The sequence below is a fragment of the Grammomys surdaster genome, unplaced genomic scaffold (genome assembly GCF_004785775.1).
Source record: "Grammomys surdaster isolate TR1022 unplaced genomic scaffold, NIH_TR_1.0 126163, whole genome shotgun sequence".
Lineage (NCBI taxonomy): Eukaryota > Metazoa > Chordata > Mammalia > Rodentia > Muridae > Grammomys > Grammomys surdaster.
The window spans coordinates 8,192,585-8,211,795 of record NW_021620970.1 but is presented as its reverse complement, the minus strand read 5'-3'; the positions used below and the strand labels follow the sequence as shown (position 1 = coordinate 8,211,795).

At 40.7% G+C, this 19,211-nt stretch overlaps 1 protein-coding gene across 1 annotated transcript in view; it reads right to left on the bottom strand.

Annotated features, from left to right (window-relative positions):
• Positions 1 to 19,211, bottom strand: part of Akap6 (A-kinase anchoring protein 6) — a 414,932-nt gene that overhangs the window by 121,965 nt on the left and 273,756 nt on the right. Inside the window, exon 8 of the mRNA XM_028757469.1 lies at positions 7,110 to 7,258. Coding sequence (XP_028613302.1) covers positions 7,110 to 7,258 — 149 coding nt within the window. The remainder of the gene's footprint in view (positions 1 to 7,109; positions 7,259 to 19,211) is intronic.

The window sequence follows — 19,211 nt, the reverse complement described above, 5'->3', positions numbered from 1 at the left end:
TGTTGGCCCCTGGTATGGATGGGTTACAAGAAAACTACCTAAGTGTCTACATTTAATGAACTTACATATTCAAAGAACATAGACTAGTGGTACCAAGTGAGCATGTTTCTCTTGGCTAGTGTTTTCTGTAGGTTTTAGCACCCAAAGTCTTATTTTTATAATCTGCAGAGCTCTGGTGATCTTGCTTTAGTCTCCTGGATAGCTGGGTTTACAGGCATACAACACCGAGCCTGTCTATTTTTGACTCTCTGACTACATTTTTCATTTTTAATACTTTTAATCACTCTTGAAGGAGCCAAAAGGATCTGAATCAAACACCAATCGGCTACTTATTATACTGGGATAGAGTAAGACTCAGGAGTAAAAATGCAGGTTAGAGTGACCGTTTATTGAGGATGTCTAGTGATTTAACTCGTTTGTAAGGATAATTTCAATACCAGTACATGTAAGACAGCGTACTTCATTTCTGTGACTAGTGGATGACTAGTGGAAAACCCATAGAAAATATTTTATATTAACAGGTTCCAAAAATACTCATCAAGCAGAAATTAAAAATGTTCTTTGTGTGTTTTGGAGGGCAGGGTGCTGAATGGAGCACAATGCATTCAACTGGATAGAAATGTGTGTCCTATTGCTCAGTAGAAGCCCAGGAAGATCCCCCGAGGCGTTGAGATCCAGGGTGCTTATGTCTCTTCTCAGGTGTTTAAAGCCACTTACCGTATCTTATTGCTTAATTAATTTAGACAAACAAACCTGGTCTTTAATCAAGCAATATTTTAAATAGTGATTCATTTCTTTTCACTTGTCAATACCAGTTCTCTTCGAGGATGTTATATGTGCATTTTGTATGTGTTCTCGCACTAATCAAGAGGCGTGTCTTTTTCTCATCTTTTCTATCACACTTTTAGCCCTTTGCCATTTCATTCAGGCTGACGTGCAGGAATAACTTATATATGGTTGGGAAGAAATTTTATGCTAAAATCCAGTATGATGAGAGAATGACATTTCTATTTTCTTCGGTATAAGATACAAACCTTGGCTACATCCCCACCCCCACTCCTACCACCCCAGTTTCCAACAAACATTGTTCAATTTCCTCCAGATGCGGAGGAAGCCTTATACATGGATAATGATACATCTTCTAAAATCTCCCTTGGGAATCCCCCCTGACCAAGCAAGCAGAGTTGGGAACCTTCTCTGTGTGCTTCTCCAGCTATCGTCAGTGTATATCCTCTGCATACTTACTGTCTCATATCTGCAGCCCCCCACCACCGTTCTCCCACTTACTACAATGTACAGACCTTTTCATGTAACCCAAACACTCCTTTCTCTCCTATGTCTCCCTTACCCTTCCAAGCCAGGCTGCGCTAATCAGCCTCAATAGTCCTGTAATGATGGATGTCTGGAATTCAGTCCAGTAATTTTTGATGTTTTATCTAAGGCATTGGTTCTCCTTTTTTCTTTGTCTCTCTGTCCTTCCATCCAGACTTTTGAGATGAAACCGTTTGTACGCTTTTGCATTCCTAGTAGCTCATGATACTCTCAGAAATGCAATATTTGCATAATAAATATTTAATTAACTGATTTTTTCACATATATTTTTGTATTTTTTTTATAAATCCTCACGTTTTCTTACTGCAGAAATTTTCCTGAATGAATACACTACGATAATGGTTCCCACTGTATATACTAATAATGAATCTTGGAGAGGTTAAACGTCTTAATCAAGGTTGTGTAGCCATAAAGGAGCATGGTGCCACTGAAATTCTAGTCTTAGTTTTTAACCTGGTACATGTTCTCATTGAATTAGATTAGAGAGAACACAGGACTGTCTCTAGAGATAGATATTATTTGATTAGAAGCATTCTGAGTATATCTAATGTCATGGGTAAGAAGGTACAGATTTTTTAAATATTCTTTATTCTTTAGAAATTCTAGGTATACAAAGTATCATCATTCTCTACCTTATTGCCATAGACAGAGTATCTCACTGAACAGGAAATTTACTGTTCTGGCTAGTTGAGCTAGCTGTGACTTCTCAGAGATCCACTTGTCTCTGACATCACACCCCCACCCAGTGCTGGGGTTTTAGGGTTGCAAAGTCATGGCCAGTTTTTATGTGGGGGCTGTGGATTCAAACTCAAGTTCTTGAGCTTGCCCATCAGGTATTTTATCCTACTGAGCCATCTCCCCAGCCTCTAGAACACTGTCACTTCCTGTCATGAACTTCTTTGACTGTTCTAGCTATTTTCAGATGCTGCTTCATTTGGGGAAACATGCTGTTTGCTGTTTTTATTTCCAAGCCTGGATGATTCTCCTTTGGGTTATATTTGCCTATCAAAATTCTTTGTATGTCATTGACTTCATATCACCAATGTCTTCTTGCATGGCCTCTGTTTAAGAGGTTTTTCAATATGCACTAAGTCTTTAGTAACACCAAAGTCATTTGAGCACCTGGGGCATCAGAGTGCCTCTCTGTCTCTCATTCCCTTTATCCTAAAGTCCTCAGAGGACTGTCTACGTATTACATCTTCAACCTTCCATCATTTTAGCATACTTTATATTAATTCCTAACCTGAAAAAAAAAAAAACTTCATTGTCCCAAGTAGTGCTTCCCAAACTTCCAGAAACCATTTCCTGAAGCTTGCTCACTTAGGATGACTGTACTGTCTATTCCCATATTCTCCAAATTTATTGGAATAATTGAAATCCAGAGAGGGTGCTTTAGCAAATTCATAGGAGGCCTTGATGTTCCTGTCTCAGAGAATACACTCTAAAAAACACTGAAACGGGCTCTTAGTAAGTAACGAGTTTTAGGCCTAATCATTAATCCACCCACCCACCCCTACTCCAAACCGCCCATAGAATGAGAATTTTAAGCACTTTGGGCAAGCAGTGGAGGAAGCGGATGCTTTTAGCTTTAAGGTTCCATTGGTGACCACAGCTAAGACCACACACAACGAATAAATCCAGGAGCTGGAGTTAACCTCCTTTTCAAATGTGTTTCTCCATTTCTTCGGCGTGCTATCTTGCTTTCAAGAGTAAGGGACCATCAGTGATCTAGTTACTGACCCTCTAGACTTTTGCTGGTTCCACATCAGTTTCAGCTACTTATTCATGTGAGCACCTAGCATGCACCAGGCAGGATACCAAATTCAAGAAGTGCACTGAATGCCAGGACATGACTGTGCTTCGGGAATCTGTCTCATCAGTTTTGAGAACCCAATTTCCCCTCTCCTATTGCACAGCTAAATGTGAAGCTATGATCTAATTTTGTAGATATTGGTTCAGCAAGGACTTTTCAGATTACACTGAGAAATTCTCTCACCTCCATGGCCCTCTCTGTTGTCTTCTCAGATCTGCTCCTGTTCTCCTGGACACAGTCCAAATTGAGTTCTGCTAACCAGGAGTCCGTCTCTAACCCTCTCATGTTTCTAACTTTACCGTTTAGGTTGTAGATTTGCCTGCTCCTAAAACTAAACTGTGTGTAAAGCTCATCCCATTTTCTCCCAGTGGATCTCTACTTTATGCAAAGCTTAACTACAGAAAGCACTTAACCATGGTGGTCAAATTAATGAGTGAATTTGAGTTTTCTGAGGGTTTTGTTCCACATATTGGACACATTGTCTCAGTACTCTTGAAGTCTTCAGCTTCAGCGAGCTTCCAAGTCTTAGCATCCTCAAGTAGCTGAACTCACAGACATGTATCACATACACCATTTTGCAGGGTTTTGCCAAAAACATCCTTGTGGAATAAAATCTCCTTTAGACTTCTGCGTTTTTTCATGGTAAGTTGTATATAGTATGGAATTTGCACGATGCAGGGTTTATGATAAAAAGCTTGTCCAGGGTACAGATCAAACCCTTGGAGAGGAGATAGTATGACTTTTAGACTGTCCACGTTTTTGTTTTGTTGTTCTCTTTGCTGTTGTAGTTTTTGAGACAGAATCTTGCTGTTTCACAGAACGCCCTCAAACACAATCTATCTCTTTCTCCCACTGAGACAAAAGGCATCAGCCACGCCCAGCAGCCATTATATTCATGATCCAAAGTTCTAAGCTGTGATTTTTTTTAATAGTTCCATTTTAAGTTTTCTATCCTGGGCTAGAGAATCATACAGTTGTTGGGTGTTTTAATTTCCTGATGTATATGTTGAACAGAAGGTATGACAAAAAATCAACTAAGTTTTCTCAGTAAGTACATAGCTACCGAATACATTAGACTGCGACTTTAAATACTACTTGAACAGTGAAATCGCATAACTCTTTATAGGAAGAGACACCTGAAAAAAGAGCTGGTGCCTGTTTACGAAGCATACAGAGTGCAGGTTGTTGAAGAGTCACACTTCGAGCATCAAACCATGCAAACAGTGGGCCCTCGGCGAAGAAATTGCTTGTTGAAAGAAACAAAACAATCAATATTGCTTCTCACTTAAAAAAAATAAAAGTAATGGTGTTTATTTCCCTGAAAAGCCACAAAGACCTATAGATTGCAGGCCATCCAGAAGTCATGGTTCCATGATAGGATACAAAAGCCCATCATGTATACGTATGTATCTCTCACAGGTGAGCATGTGCTCTCATTAGAACGTGGCCCTTTGCATTCAGGAAAATCCTCTCAGTGCATCCACCCAAGGCTGCTAAGCACAAAATTGATAGTTGGGTATTAACTCTGATATGCCACCCTAATAAACACCAATGCAGAGATTATAAATTCATTTTAAAGGAATGTTTTTATTACATAAAACTTGTAGAAACTTAAGAACACCATTCACTGTGGCAGTTACGTTTTCTCTGTAGTATTCTTGTACAACTATGTTAGTACACAGCATCTGGGCATGTGTGTAAGAATGGGGAGAACATGAAAGTATAGGAGTTGGGTTACTGACTTAATGTCCTCTTTAGCCTATTGAATATGTGCATTTGGAATATAGACCCTGCGAAGCCCACACTATTACCACGTTTGCTTACCAGAAACAATACTCATGCTGTGTAATGGTTAATGAAGTTTATCTATCGTTGGGATAAATAATTTTACAAGGCTGTGTTTGTAAGGCTTCTGAGTTACAGATGTGACTGTGGGAGCAGGGTCTTGAGGGCAAGACACCTCAGATAACCTCACCCACAGGGATTTCTCAAACAGTGCTTCTCTGTGTGTAAACAAGGGCTACAAGGCAGTCTAGGTTTCTGTTCTTGCGATTAAATAGCTGGCTCTCCTTCAGTGTACTCTTAAATTTCTGCACAATGAACAGCCTTCAGCACCCTAAGGAGCATAAACAAAGGCTATCAGGAAAGTTCACCTACTCCCACATCCCAGAACAATGCTTGTTGCTAACTAAGCAATTCCCAGGGTAGATTTATGATGCATAGAGCCCAGAGTGAGTACACAGGTTGGGTCCTTGGAATCTGAGGTCAGAAGCACGAGATGCTGCCCAATCCCGAGGCTTTTAGAAAACACGCCAGTGTGACCTAAAGCCTGATGTTGCATGCACACTGGAGCCTGCTTAGGCATTTTGGGAACTTAAAGCACTTTAAGGCCTCAAAGCAGCTGATTGTCCATTCTCTTTTCCCTTCTCAGTTGCTGCTGTCCTTACTCTCTAGTGAATAGAAAAATTCTGAGTCTACTGAGTCAAGTAGCACAAATCAACTAAATATATAACAGGTCTTGTGTGTAGAAAACATCATATGGATTATTTGTTCTCATTTCTAATCAAATGTGTATCTAATATTTATCTTATAGTTTTTATACCCTGAGGGTTTTTTATATATATGTAATAGGACATAATCTCTAATCTATGGGCTAATTTAACCCTCAACATTGTATGATCATTGTAAGTCCATTACAAATCTAAGAACTTCAAAAGATAAATGCAAGCCAGGTATATGTAGTAGTGGTCGCCATTAATTCTAGAACTTAAAAGGCAGAGCCTGGTGGATCTCTGTTAGTTCAAGGCCAGCCTGGTCCATGTAATGAGTTCTAAGATAGTCAGAGGTACATAGTGAGACCCTGTCTTCAAAAAGACAAAAAATGCACTCAAGTACAAAAATAGGCTTCTTTCCTGCTGCAGAATATTTTGGGGGTATACTCTGGGCAGTGTTATTTGTACAGATTTACATCACACTATAAACATGTAATGCAACCTCAGAGAATAATGTCTATCTCTTGTTGTCTAGCCCAAGTATAAAAGTGAAAAAGATGATTGCTTATTAAAACTATGAAATAACTTAACTTCATCCTTACTTTTGCTCTTCAGTGATCATCTGTTGAATATTAGAATTGAGTTAGAAAATAGAGAAACATATAAATGCACTGGGCAATGTCTGTATAGCTTTGCAGAAATTCAGAAATATCTAAATACATGACAACTATTGAAGACTGCAGGTAAATAATTGTATCTATGTGGAACCATATAACTAAGGCTGAATAAAATTTCCTCATGGAGAACAGACACGGTTGCCTCCTTTCATACACTATCCACATCACAGGGGTTAGTCCTTCCAGGCATGGTAGCATTCACCTCAGACTCAGGATGTAGAGATGGGAGATTCAGGAGTTCAAGGTTAGCCACTACTGTACACTGAGCTCAAGTCAACCCTGAAATACCTGAGACCCTGTCCCAAATATTAAAAAAAAAAAAAATGCCAAGAACTAGTCTATAATTTCAGCTGACTTGGTGTGAAGGTATGAGGCTAAGCTATGGTCTCTAAACAATTACTGGATCTCAATCTTACGTTCTTCTAAGTTTCTGATGAAATTCTGGTGCTCAGAAATTCCATAAACGGCCTTTAACATAAGCCGAGATGTTAGGAGGGAGGGGATATACATTTTGAAAATAATCTGTGAAGAAGAAAGACCAATATTATGGATAAAACACAATCTCAAAAGCACTCCTAAATCACAAGGCTATCTTTTACAGACAATAACACAAGTCAAAAGATTTAGCTTAGATGGTAGAGGCTGATAAAAACCCACCACCCTCAACTCCAGCACCTGACTGAGCGTTTCCTCGTCTGCTAGCTGGGAAGGAAAGCACGCCTAATACCTGCCGGAGGAACTTCGCTCAAAAAGTAGATAAGTGAGTCTAAAACGACGAAAAAAACAGTCCCCTACCCATTGCTTCCCACCGAATGCGCTTTCGACATGTCGGCAAACTCTTCTTTCCTCTTGCTACCACTGGTGTACTGCTCACTGTACAGCCTGAGAGACATCTGCTCCACCGCATCCCTCTGCGCCTCCAGGTAGCAGAGCTGAACCTCAGCCTGGAGAGAAAAGCAAAGAAGAATCACTCTTTTAATCCAGGAGTGCATTTCAAGTGAGGTGTAACAACTTAAAGAAAGGGAATTGTTCACATCATTATACTTCTGGTGCCGGGTTGGATTTAATAGGATCAGCTGGGCATATCGCAGAATTACATTATAGATCTGAATCTTAGAAGTTCTTTCTTAAAATATGACCTGAATAAATGAACTCTCAGAAGGCTCAGTAAATATCACAAACTATCCCTGAGATCATAACACGGCACAATAAAATTTTGCATAAAGATTCCGTGAAATTCCTTAATAATACTCTTCCTCGTGTTGGCATGCCTAGGCTTTTATAAGAAGTCTCCTTCCAATTCACAACGCTGGGATATTTCATGTATGTATATTTATTTCTTTTCTGAATGCCTTTTTATTTTCTTCACTGGGGAGAAGTAAAAGGCCTACTATTAATTCTACTACATATTTAATAATGGTAATATACTTCATTTATTGCTTTTTTAACTCTTTACTATCATCTTACTAATTTTAAATCATTAGTATAGTGACTTTTTTACGTGTAGACTTAAATTGTTACCTTTCATAAACACTTGGGCGCTCACTGCAAAAGAAACAGTAATTTCACTAAAGAAAGTAATTAATTTCAATTAATGTTCATTTTTTCTTTTTTCTTTTTATTATTATTATTAATTATAATTATTATTATTGTTACTATTATTATTATTTTGCCAACCAGAGGTTAAAGAATGCTGAACTCGATTTGCACAGAAACACGTGATGCTTTCTTTTTCTTTTTTTAATTTTTATTGGATATTTTATTTACATTTCAGATGTTCTCCCCTTACCCCATTTCCCCCCCTCCTGCCCAGGAACCCCCTATTCCATCCTCCTTCCTCCTGCTTCTATGAGGATGTGCCCCCACCTGCACCCCCCCACTCCCACCTCCCCACCCTCAAATTCCCCCACACATGACGTCCAGCCTTCATGGGACCAAGGATCTCCTCTCCCACCTATACCTGACAGGACCATCCTCCCTTGCATATATAGCTGGAGCCATGGGTCCCTGTGGGACTGTGTAAGGGTATTCTGGGTCATGGCTGGGCAGTTGCCTAGAACCCTGAGACTCTGCGTGAGAACCAGCAGGAGTTCGGCATGCCCCCAGAACCCAGGGTCCTGAAAAGCAGTTTAGTCTCCATAGAAATACATTGTTCAGACACATAGGCCATAACACCCCCTCCCAAAGTGCACAGGTAGAGGGTGTGACTAGAGGCCTCAGGCCCTAGGGATTTACATACTAATGAAGGCCAGAGGACAGAGCAAATTAAGCATGCCTCCCTAGATCCTCCCCAGATCCTCCCCCTTTCTCCCTCCCTATATAACTCGGGACTGCCCTGAGTTTTACGAGGGTACAACCAGATCCATCTACCATCCTCCATGACAATAAACCCTTTTGTAACCAAGGACTTCCTCGTGTCATTGGGGCTTGCTGCCGCCAAAGCCTCTAGGCCTCGGGAACCCTAGACCTTCTCCCGCATATGGGACCGGCAGCGTGGAAACTCACTGGGACTCCACTGCTGCGGCCTCTATTTTTTCCCCAGAGGTCCCTCCCTAAGTGCTCCCAGGCTGGTGGTTTAGACCCTGGGGGCTCTGGTTGGTTGGTATTGTTGCTCTCCTCATGGGGTCGCAAACCCTTTCAACTCCTTCAGTCTTCGCTCTAACTCCTCCATTGAGAACCCCATGATCAGTTCAATGGTTAGCTGTGAGCATCTGACTCTGAATATGTCAGACTCTTGCAGACCTCTAAGGAGACAGCTATGCCAGGCTCCTGTCAGCATGCACTTCCTGACTTCCACATCAGCATCTACCTTTGGTGACTGCACATGGGATGGAAACCCAGGTTAAAGAGGTTAAAGAATGCTGAACTCTATTTGCACGGAAACACATGATGCTTTCTTTATTGCCGCTGTCACAGTCCCTGTGGCTTTGGGTTCCCTAGAACACAGCTGCGGCTGGAAATGAAATCTCTTCAAGGGCATGCTTCTCTGTGATGGAGGGGAGGAGGCAGGGCTGAGTTCTCACGTGCTGTGGACCCAGGTACTCTTGGATTTCTTTTAGTATGTTTCACAAGATTAAACACATCCACTAACAGTTCTGATCAACCTTAAAGTGAGTTCATAATTCCACTGTGTATTTTCCTAGAAAAACAGTTATACTCAGCTATTGGGTAGTCACTACTCACCCATCTAGGTTATATTTCTCAAACCTACTGACTTGAATAAGAAGAGATTCAATCAGATTAAGAATTATATATATATATATGTGTGTGTGTGTGTGTGTGTGTGTGTGTACAAATATTTTTTAAATATAACTTGCTCAGTCTACATAATGTTGCATGTATGTATGCTTTCAGGGCTAACCATTGGTACTGGATAACTAATTGGTGTGCTCTTTCCTGGGGAAGACTATTTCTCCTGCTTTCAGCATTCTTTAGTTGCTTGCAGGTCTTTGTATAGGGCTGAGGTCTCTTGGGCTATCCCCGGCCACTTGGGCGTGTCTAGTGCTGTCCTTGTTCAGCTCATCTCTGAGTAGTTGTGTTGGTGAGACATTATGGGTGTAATGTATGGGAAGGTTTGGAAGAAGGGAAGGGAATGAAGCAGTGTTGTCCTTATTTTGTAATTTTGTATGGATGTAGCTCAGTGATAGACCCCTTACCCAGCATGGTGATGCCTTGAATTTTATGTCAAGCATCACAAATTTGACAAACCAAAGAAACTACATACAACATATTAAGTTGTCCAGGACTTCTAGAAGAGCAGATAGTGCTCTTAACCACTGAGCTATTGCTCCAGCTCCCTAAGAATATGTTTTAAAGAATAAAGCTAATCAATGATTTGAAAATGTTGTAACGAGCCTATCAGGAGGATAAAATGGCTGGATGACGAAGAGCACTTGTTTCACAATTGTCAAGGTAAGAGTTTGGATCCAAGACCCATAGAACAAGCCCAGGAGAACTCAAACATGTGACTCTAGCTTTGAGAGATCTAGCACTCTCTCTGGACTTTACACACACAGTTCAAAGCATGACTCCTTCCCCCACAGACACACTCACATAAGCATACATTCACACATACACACACATACATACACATACAAGCATACATTCAAACACATACACACATAAATAAATCTTCTTTAAAAGCTTATGTCAATTTTTTCTGAGGCCAATAGATGACACAGAGGCATTAAATAATAGTCAAAGAATTTAAGAACTATCTCCCAAATGCTACAACTTCCCCTCCATCAGCAATCAAGGGGCATAGTGAGGAAGTTGACCTGGACTGGGTACTCTGTAGAAAATCCATTAGAATAACACATCCGAGCCATTAGGAACACACTTGTGGAGGCTTCTGTCAGCTACGTAAGTAATATGCTGGGCCATGGCTCACTCTGGACAGTGATCTCACAAGTGCGTGCCACAGTTCACAAAAAGGCTCATAAAGAAGACAGAACAGAGATTTATCACCACTCCCACTCAGAAAAATAGTCAGCCTTCATCCCTTAGTGGTCCACAGCCATTTCTCCTCCTCCTCCTCCTCCTCCTCCTCCTCCTCCTCCTCCTCCTCTTCTTCTTCTTCTTCTTCTTTTTTTGGCTTTTCGAGACAGGGTTTCTCTGCTGTCCTGGAATTCACTCTGTAGACCAGGCTGGCCTCAAACTCAGAAATCCACCTGCCTCTGCCTCTCAAGTGCTGGGATTAAAGGCATGCGCCACCACTGCCCGGCTTATCCACAGCCATTTCTGTGTACAGATGAAACATCCTAACAGTAGAGTGTGAAAAAGAGCTCAGAAAACAACTCAAAATATAATTAGTCTCTTACTTAAGTTCTTTCTCGCATAGAAAATTCCCTTCATTACAAGCAGATGAAAAGACATCCCAGGTCCTCCCTGCCCATCTCCTGTCTGCCTCTGTTTTTAATTCATTCAGAATGCGCTGATGACAATAGAACTACATGGGGATTTTTATTTGTTTGTTTTTGCTAAGATTGAGTGGCACTGCCATTCTAAATTCTTTTTATAGATTTGTAGACTTAAGTTTTTTACTACTATACTTTAATCCAAACATAAACTTGAAGGAGACGGCTTTGAAGAAAATTTCGTTTTTAAAACCAGTGTCACTATTTCTTGGGATAAAAGAGTTTTAATTATCATCTAGGATAACTGTGAGTACTTTAAAACTTCACTGTATTTTACATATAGAAACTGAGCCTGACAGATATTATAGAAAAGCTAAGATGAGATTGGAACCTTTTTATTAAGTAGAAAGAATGAGACTTTAGTGGTGGGTGTGCCTCTGCATTTTCAGGTTGCAGAGATGTTGAGCAGATACAGCAAGTGAACTGGGCTAGAGATATTGGTGGGACAATCAGAGCAAGATGTTCGATCTTGTAGGACACTGGGATTTAAATACTAACTCAGAGGCAACAGTTGAAATTAGAATGGGATGCGAATTCCCTGGCACAGAGGATGCCATGAAAAGAGGAAATGGCTCCTCCTCCCTCCAGCCTGGGCGTTAGCACAGCTTGGCACTCCTGGTGCAGTAAATCCTCAGGCATTTACCTCATTTCTCCAACATCCCACACTCGCTGTATATACCGTTCCCCAGCTGATCATGCTGCGTCACAGCTAAGATCACTGGTGTGTCAGAGCTTGGGCTGGGCTCTTTTCTTCATAGCTTTAACTATTGCTTTAAATGTCATCTATATAGTAATGCCTTCAGCCACCCCCCTGAGTTTCACACCAGACACCTGATGTAGATTGCTTTGGGTTTCTCTGTTTAAAACGTTAAGTCTGCACTCTCAAATTCTCTGAATGCTTCAGTCCTTCACATACTTGATCCTTGTTAAACAAACAGCCAAAGCTAAAAGGTCATCTTGACTTCTTGTCTTCAGTTCCCATGAGTCAACCCTTCTGATAGGGATTCATCCTCCACAGCGTATCTCTGGTCTCTCTGATCCAGCATCACTATGGCCTCCTTCAAGCCTTCATTGCGTCTTATAACAATTCTTATCTAGCATGTATCTCCTATCAAACACTTCTATCCCTCCAATTGTTTTCACTGACATTGTCAAGAGTGGTCCTTGTAAAACATGAACTGGCTCACTCCTGGCTCACTCAGACCCAAGAAACAAGTTTCTACAGGCTAAGCAATTTCTTGCCTAGGCTAGATTTTTGACATTCTCCCTCTTAATGTCAATGTTCTTGCATTCCTTAGTTATATTGGCCTTCTTTAATTCTATAAACATTCCAAATTTGGGGGATTTGTTGTCTTGTGGTTTTGCATGTATTATTCCCTCTCTCTAGAACATTCTTTTGATGATGTTTTACCTTTCAGCTTGCACCTGATGTGCTACTTCTCAGAGGGTCCTTTCTCAATGGCACTATTGGAACAGTGCTTTCTTTATTTCAAGACCAGGTTACTGTCCTACACAACACATGCAGATGTAAACTTCTTACTTTGATGTTTGATATACTTTCAGATTGTCTTTGAATTGCAAATATTAGTGTCTGCATCCTTGAAATTTTACATTCTGAGCACCTTGCTAGTGTCTGGACCAAGACTAGCATTAGACAAGTAATTGTTGATGACGTGTGCTGTCCACCCACCCATTTATCACTTGTACATTTGCTGAGAGTTTATTTTATCTGAGGAACTGCCAGCTGCTGTGAGTAGAAGGAAGACAAAACACATTCTCTTCCTCTAAAGGAGTACAACATAGAAGGTAAAGGTCTGTGCCAGGTGACACTGTAATCGGAAATAAAACAAACACCTGAAGGCAGAGGAGGCAGCACAGGTGACAGAGGTGGTGTCGGAGCCAGAACTGAGGTGATTAAGTATGGCTTTGGTAGGTGAAGCCATCTCCAGAGGCAGAATAATTGATTTCTTTAAGGGCCCAAAGTCATGAAAGGACATAATACACTCAAAATGGTGACTGGAGCTTTAGGGCATTTGAATAAAGAGCTTAAAGTAAAGGGTGCTTACTGGAGGATGCAGGTTAGGGAATTCAAACACTATTCTCAGCAATAACAGAGAGCCAACAAAGCCACCTATGACGGCCGTGGTCTTCTACAATCCCTCCTTCCACCAGGGTGAGATTGTGACCTCAGAATGAGATTGTGACCTCATGGATAGCCTTTCACTAGGATGAGATTGTGACCTCAGAATAGCCTTCCACCAGGATGAGATTGTGACCTCAGGATAGCCTTTTACCAGGATGAGATTGTGACCTCATGGATAGCCTTTCACTAGGATGAGATTGTGACCTCAGAATAGCCTTCCACCAGGATGAGATTGTGACCTCAGGATAGCCTTCCACCAGGATGAGATTATGACCTGAGGATAGCCTTCCACCAGGGTGAGATTGTGACCTCAGGATAGCCTTTCACTAGGATGAGATTGTGACCTTGGGATAGCCTTTCACTAGGAAGAGATTGTGACCTCAGGATAGCCTTTCACCAGGATGAGATTGTGACCTCAGGATAGCCTTCCACCAGGATGAGATTGTGACCTCATGGATAGCCTACCTGTGCTCCTTCCACCTTGAGAGGAGCTCAGTGTGATGGCTATGCTTGGCTGTCAACTTGACTATATCTAAAAGAAAACCCCAACAAGAAGGCATACTTCTGAGGGCTTTCTTTTGGTTAATTTGAAGTAGGAAGTTTCACTGCTAATCCAGATCTTGAGGTGGGAAGGCATGGGTCTTTAATCTGGCTCTTGAGGTGGCAAGACACACTTCTAATCTGGGCCACACCTTCTCCTGGAAGCCATATATCAGGACATGGAAGAAGGAAGCTTTTGTTGTTTGCCTGCTTGTTCTTGCCTTGCTAGCAAGTCCATTCCTTCACTGGCATTAGATTCTATTTCTTAGAGACTCCAGCATAGACTAAAGGTCAGCTGAGACATCCAGCCTTATGGACTGAGCAACTACTGGATTCTTGGACTTGTCATTCCCAGCCAGCCAGCCAGCCAGCCTCAGCCTATAAGTCATTTTAATAATATCTCTCTCTCTCTCTCTCTCTCTCTCTCTCTCTCTCTCTCTCTCTCTCCATCTTTTGATGGGTTAAACTTCTTGAGAATGTTAACATTAATCTTGACAACTCTCCTAGAGAAGCCCATAACCATGTTTTCTGATGTGTCTTACTTCTAAATACTTCTATCTTAATCTGCATCCTTAAACATATATGAAAATATCTTTATTAAACAAACTCTGCTTCATACCGGCTAGTTGTGAAATCTTTTCTGCATCAAAGCCAGGAATCCTAGTTGGTTCTAAGTCGAGGTTACCTAAAAGTTTTGTTTTGAGAGTAAGTCTCACTATGTAAGCCAGTCTAGCTTCAAACTCATGGAGATGTGCCTTTGTTTCCTCAACGCTGAGACTGAATGTGTGTGCCATTGTGTTTGATGAGGTTCCTAAAGGTTTAGGAAAACTATTTAGGCTGCTGAAAGTGATGCTGGGGGGGGGGGAGGGGAGCTGTACCTCTGCCCCATCCCTCATTGCTAACTTCTTCAGGGCATGTCTGGGATTTCTCTGAAGCACTGTTGAAAATCCTTTTTTTTTTTTCTTTATATAAACAGCTTCTAAGTGACTACTATAATAGGATTCTATTCTCTACAAATTAGTTAATTTAAGTTTATTGATTTAAAAAATGTTTCTAAACTGTTAACCTATTTTGCATGTGTTTTCAATATTTTACTTAAAATGAAATGTTTTCTAAAAATTTTAAGGAACTAAATCAGGTAAGAACCATGAAATAGAAAAAAAAAGATACAGAATAAATGTTTGATTTAAAAAAACAACAAAGTTTCTCATCTTAAGAAGATGAAATATATTGGGAAGATTTTTTTCCCCCTAAGGAAAATGATTGTTCCAAACTAAAACAAAACGTATTAGGACAAAACCAAAGTTTTAAAGTATATCACAACATTTTTTAATGAAAGTTAATACTTAAAGACAGTGTAGGTTTATGAAAGCATGCTTAACAAATACTTTATGTTCTAATGAAGTAATTATGGTTTCTACTGAATTTCTCATCAGAGAACTAAAACTTAACAGAGTTGAAGATTATTAGAAGTCCTTGTCCGGTTTCAAGTATTATAACACAGCTAAATTTTAACTACAATTCATCCTTCGGTCTACAATGAGATGGACAAGCACAGAGAATACTATCTTCATTGTTCACAAGGGAAGATGGTACAAATCAAAGAAAACTAAAGGATCCACAGGACTTCTCCCTAAAGAGCTTTAGCTGACCTTAGTGGTCAAAGGGGAAGAACATGGCTAATTTTTGGCTACATGCATGACCTCAAACACTCAGCAGGAAAGTATAGCCAAGTGATGATGATGATGATGATGATGATATAATTGGTAATAATACAGAAAAGGGGCTAGCGTAGACTTTTTAAAAGGACATACCATGATTCTAGACTTAGAGGCCTCTCCATTAAATTCTAAGTATGAGCCAGTGCCATGCCAGGAAGGACAAATCACAGCCACTCCAACAATACAAAGCTACATTAAGCTTATTAGTGGCTAGCACCTCAGTTGCGTTTAGATTTGATTCGCTGTTTTCCTTCAGACACTGTTTGCCTAACACATACTCAGTAATGATAACCTCATGCTGCTTTCCTTTAAATGTATTCCCTTTTTCAAATTATTTTATGTTTTGCCATAGCATTAGTATTAACTACAAATATACTCTTTTTACAGTACATGAGATCTCACTCCTAAACTCAAAAGTTAAGTTGATTAAAAAAAATTGCTATACCTAAGACCTGGTGACGCTAAATGGTTCAGACTAAAGGAACTTGTCCCACTATAAACAGGATGTAGTATATATACCCGACAGCGAGAACAATATATCCTGGCCCTCTTTTACATACCCAAATTAAACTTCTGTCTGATTTTACCTTAAGTTTCAGCAATTTACTAACACCATGGGCCATCCTCAGACACTTGATGATAGAGGCCCTACTATTTTGGGTGTTAATCTTGGTCAGAATAATCTAATACAGGCTTTATTTCTTGCACTTGCTTTGATGTCTTGAGTAATGACACCTCTTCCAGGTCCCTCCCAATCTCCAAGCTCAGACCTTCTCATGCTCCCCTCAGATCAGAGAGGTTGAGGCTTTCAATCCATAGGTAAGTAGGGTCTTTGATCTCACACAGCATGGAAGTGGTTACAGATGGTTTTCAGCCCTCTGTAACCCTCAAGATTAGAGGACTATAGTCTCGGGGGGGTGGGGGGGGGGGAACGAAACTGAGGCACACTGTTAAATTTTTTTAAGATTTTATTTTTTATTTATTTTTATCTATATGAGTACACTGTTGTTGTCTTCAGACACACAAGAAGAGGGCATCTGATCCCATTACAGATGGTTGTGAGCCACCATGTGGTTGCTGGGAATTGAGCTCAGGACCTAGGGAAGAGCAGTCAGTGCGCTTAACTGCTGAGCCACCTCCCCAGCCCCCAACATGGAAATTTATGGGCATGAAAAGGGGAAGAGGCTCTATCCAGGAGTCTGGTTAAAGCTCCTGGTCAATTGAGAGGCAAGATTCCAGCACAATAAGCATTTGCTGTTAGTATCTGTTGCCAACACAGATAGAATTCTTATCATATGTAGACATTTTTTTAATATTAGAGTAACCAATGAACCAAGCTCAAAGCCTGAGACAGATAACAATGTTGACAGTAAAGGCAGCTCCTGTATGCCTGTGATCTAGAGTTTTAGCTTATCAATTATAATTTTATTAGGTGCCTCGTGCTGGATTTAAACCAACTTGGTCTGCAATAGAGGCATTTAGGAAGAGGGCACCTTTTTTGAGAAAATGCTCCCATCCGATTGGCTTGTGGGCAAGCCTGTGGTGCATTGTCTTGATTGATGATCTACAGTAGTCTAATAGCATCCAAGGGCCCAGCTCAACGAGGGAGGTACCACCTCTGGGCTGGTGGTTCTGGGTGCTTTAAGAAGGCAGACTGAGCAGGCTATGAGAAGCAAACAGTAAGCAGTGTTCTTCTGTGGCTTCTACTTCAGTTCCTGCCTCTGATTCCAGCTTGAATGAGTTCCTGCCCTGATTGCCCAGAGACGGACTGTTGTCTGGAAATATAAGATAAAATATAAATATAGGCTCTTTCCTCCCAGAGTTGTTTTAGGTTGTGGAGCAATAGAAACTCAAAGACATGTCTCTCAGGAGCCACCCTATGATCTCACTTATATTCCTTAGGGACCCTGTGATGCCATATGACTACTGTAAAATACACCATGGCTCTCAGTTAAAAAGAAAAAAAAAAAACCCACATCTTACACACAGGCTTTTGGATATGTTCTGCTTTCTTCTGAGTGTCTCTCTTAATTCCTGTGCTCAGCGCAGCTCAGAATATCTTTAGTAACTTCCACAAATAAAATAAAGTTTATTTTTTTTCCTCAATTCATACCATACTAGACTTTGTTAACCAAATTCCCACCAAATCCACCTCCAGCTTTCAGCTAGCTCTGTGTTCTCTGAGGCCCCTCCTGTTCCAGGGCTCTCCCTGTTTCTGTCTGAAGTCGACTCCTCCACTGAGCTGTATGCTAGAATTCTCTTCACTGACCAAAGACGGTTGTCCATGAAAAAGCACCTTTTCTTCTGCACTACATTTTTCTACCCTCTGTGTTATTTATACTAGCACATTAGCTACCCCAGTGTTGTGCTTCTCTTAGGGTTAAATAATGCCAGGACGATAGTTAACGTTAATCAGTCTTCTGGCACTAGCCCCACCTGTCTTTCTTCGCTATGGGGAACCACATTTATTTTATCATCTATATCTGCTGCCTCCGTTTTCTCTTCTTTTGTCTTGGATACTCAGGTCAGGCACCAGCCCTCCCCAGTCTCCCCTTCTACTCCAGCACAGCAAGGCGTGTTCTCAGGACCTCTGCTCTTGATGGCAGAGCAGCTCAGCGCCCTCTCCCCCCCCTCTGCTCTTTGTTGAAGAGTCTGCCATCCTGTTCTTCCTGTCCATGTTTGTGTGGTAGAGTTTCCCATCATCATTATAAGAGTCAGATTTCTTCTTTTTTAAATTCGTGTATATTGAGTACCCCCCCCATACACACACACACACACACACACACACACACACACACACTTTTTACCTTTTTGTTTTTATTCACATGGTTAGTTCTTCAAGGTTTCTTACATAATTAACTTTGGGAATTCAAAGTACATTTTGCATACAGAAATGGGCTCTGTCTAGACATTGATCCACGTACCCTTGATCAGGAACACTCTGGCTGGACAGAAATAACACACTGCTGTTACAATACAGGAGAACCTACGTCACCTTCCAGACAGCACCCATGCCTGAGTAGGAGAGCAAAGCTTTCTTCACTGAGGAAGAGGAGGATCACAGGTTTAACATTTCTTTGGAACAATGTTGATGGATTCAACAAATTTTTTTGACAAATACATCTTGAATGTCTTATATATAAGACGTTGTACAAAATACAAACGTAGGCTTCCCATTGTGTGTACCCTCAGGGAATATATAATCTACAGCTAGAAAAATTATGGTTCCTGGAAACACTCAAATATTCATTCAAGGATCAGACTAATAAAATCCTTCAAAAATGTGCCTAGGTAACAGCACATTTTTCAGCATGTTCTTTTTATCATTGATTAAAAAAAAAATTAAACTTTATGTGCACACACACACATGATAAAATGGTAACATACAAAGTGGGGAAATTAACATTTTCATGATTTCTTTTGCATTTATGAAAAAGAAAAATGCCTTTTTCCTCTGTTTTAATGGCATATCAGATGTTTCTTAATCCAACAAAAACCACTTTCACCTCACAGACAAAAACAAAGGTGACACACAATTGCATCTGTAGGCCCTTCATCCACGGTTCACTCTTTCCTT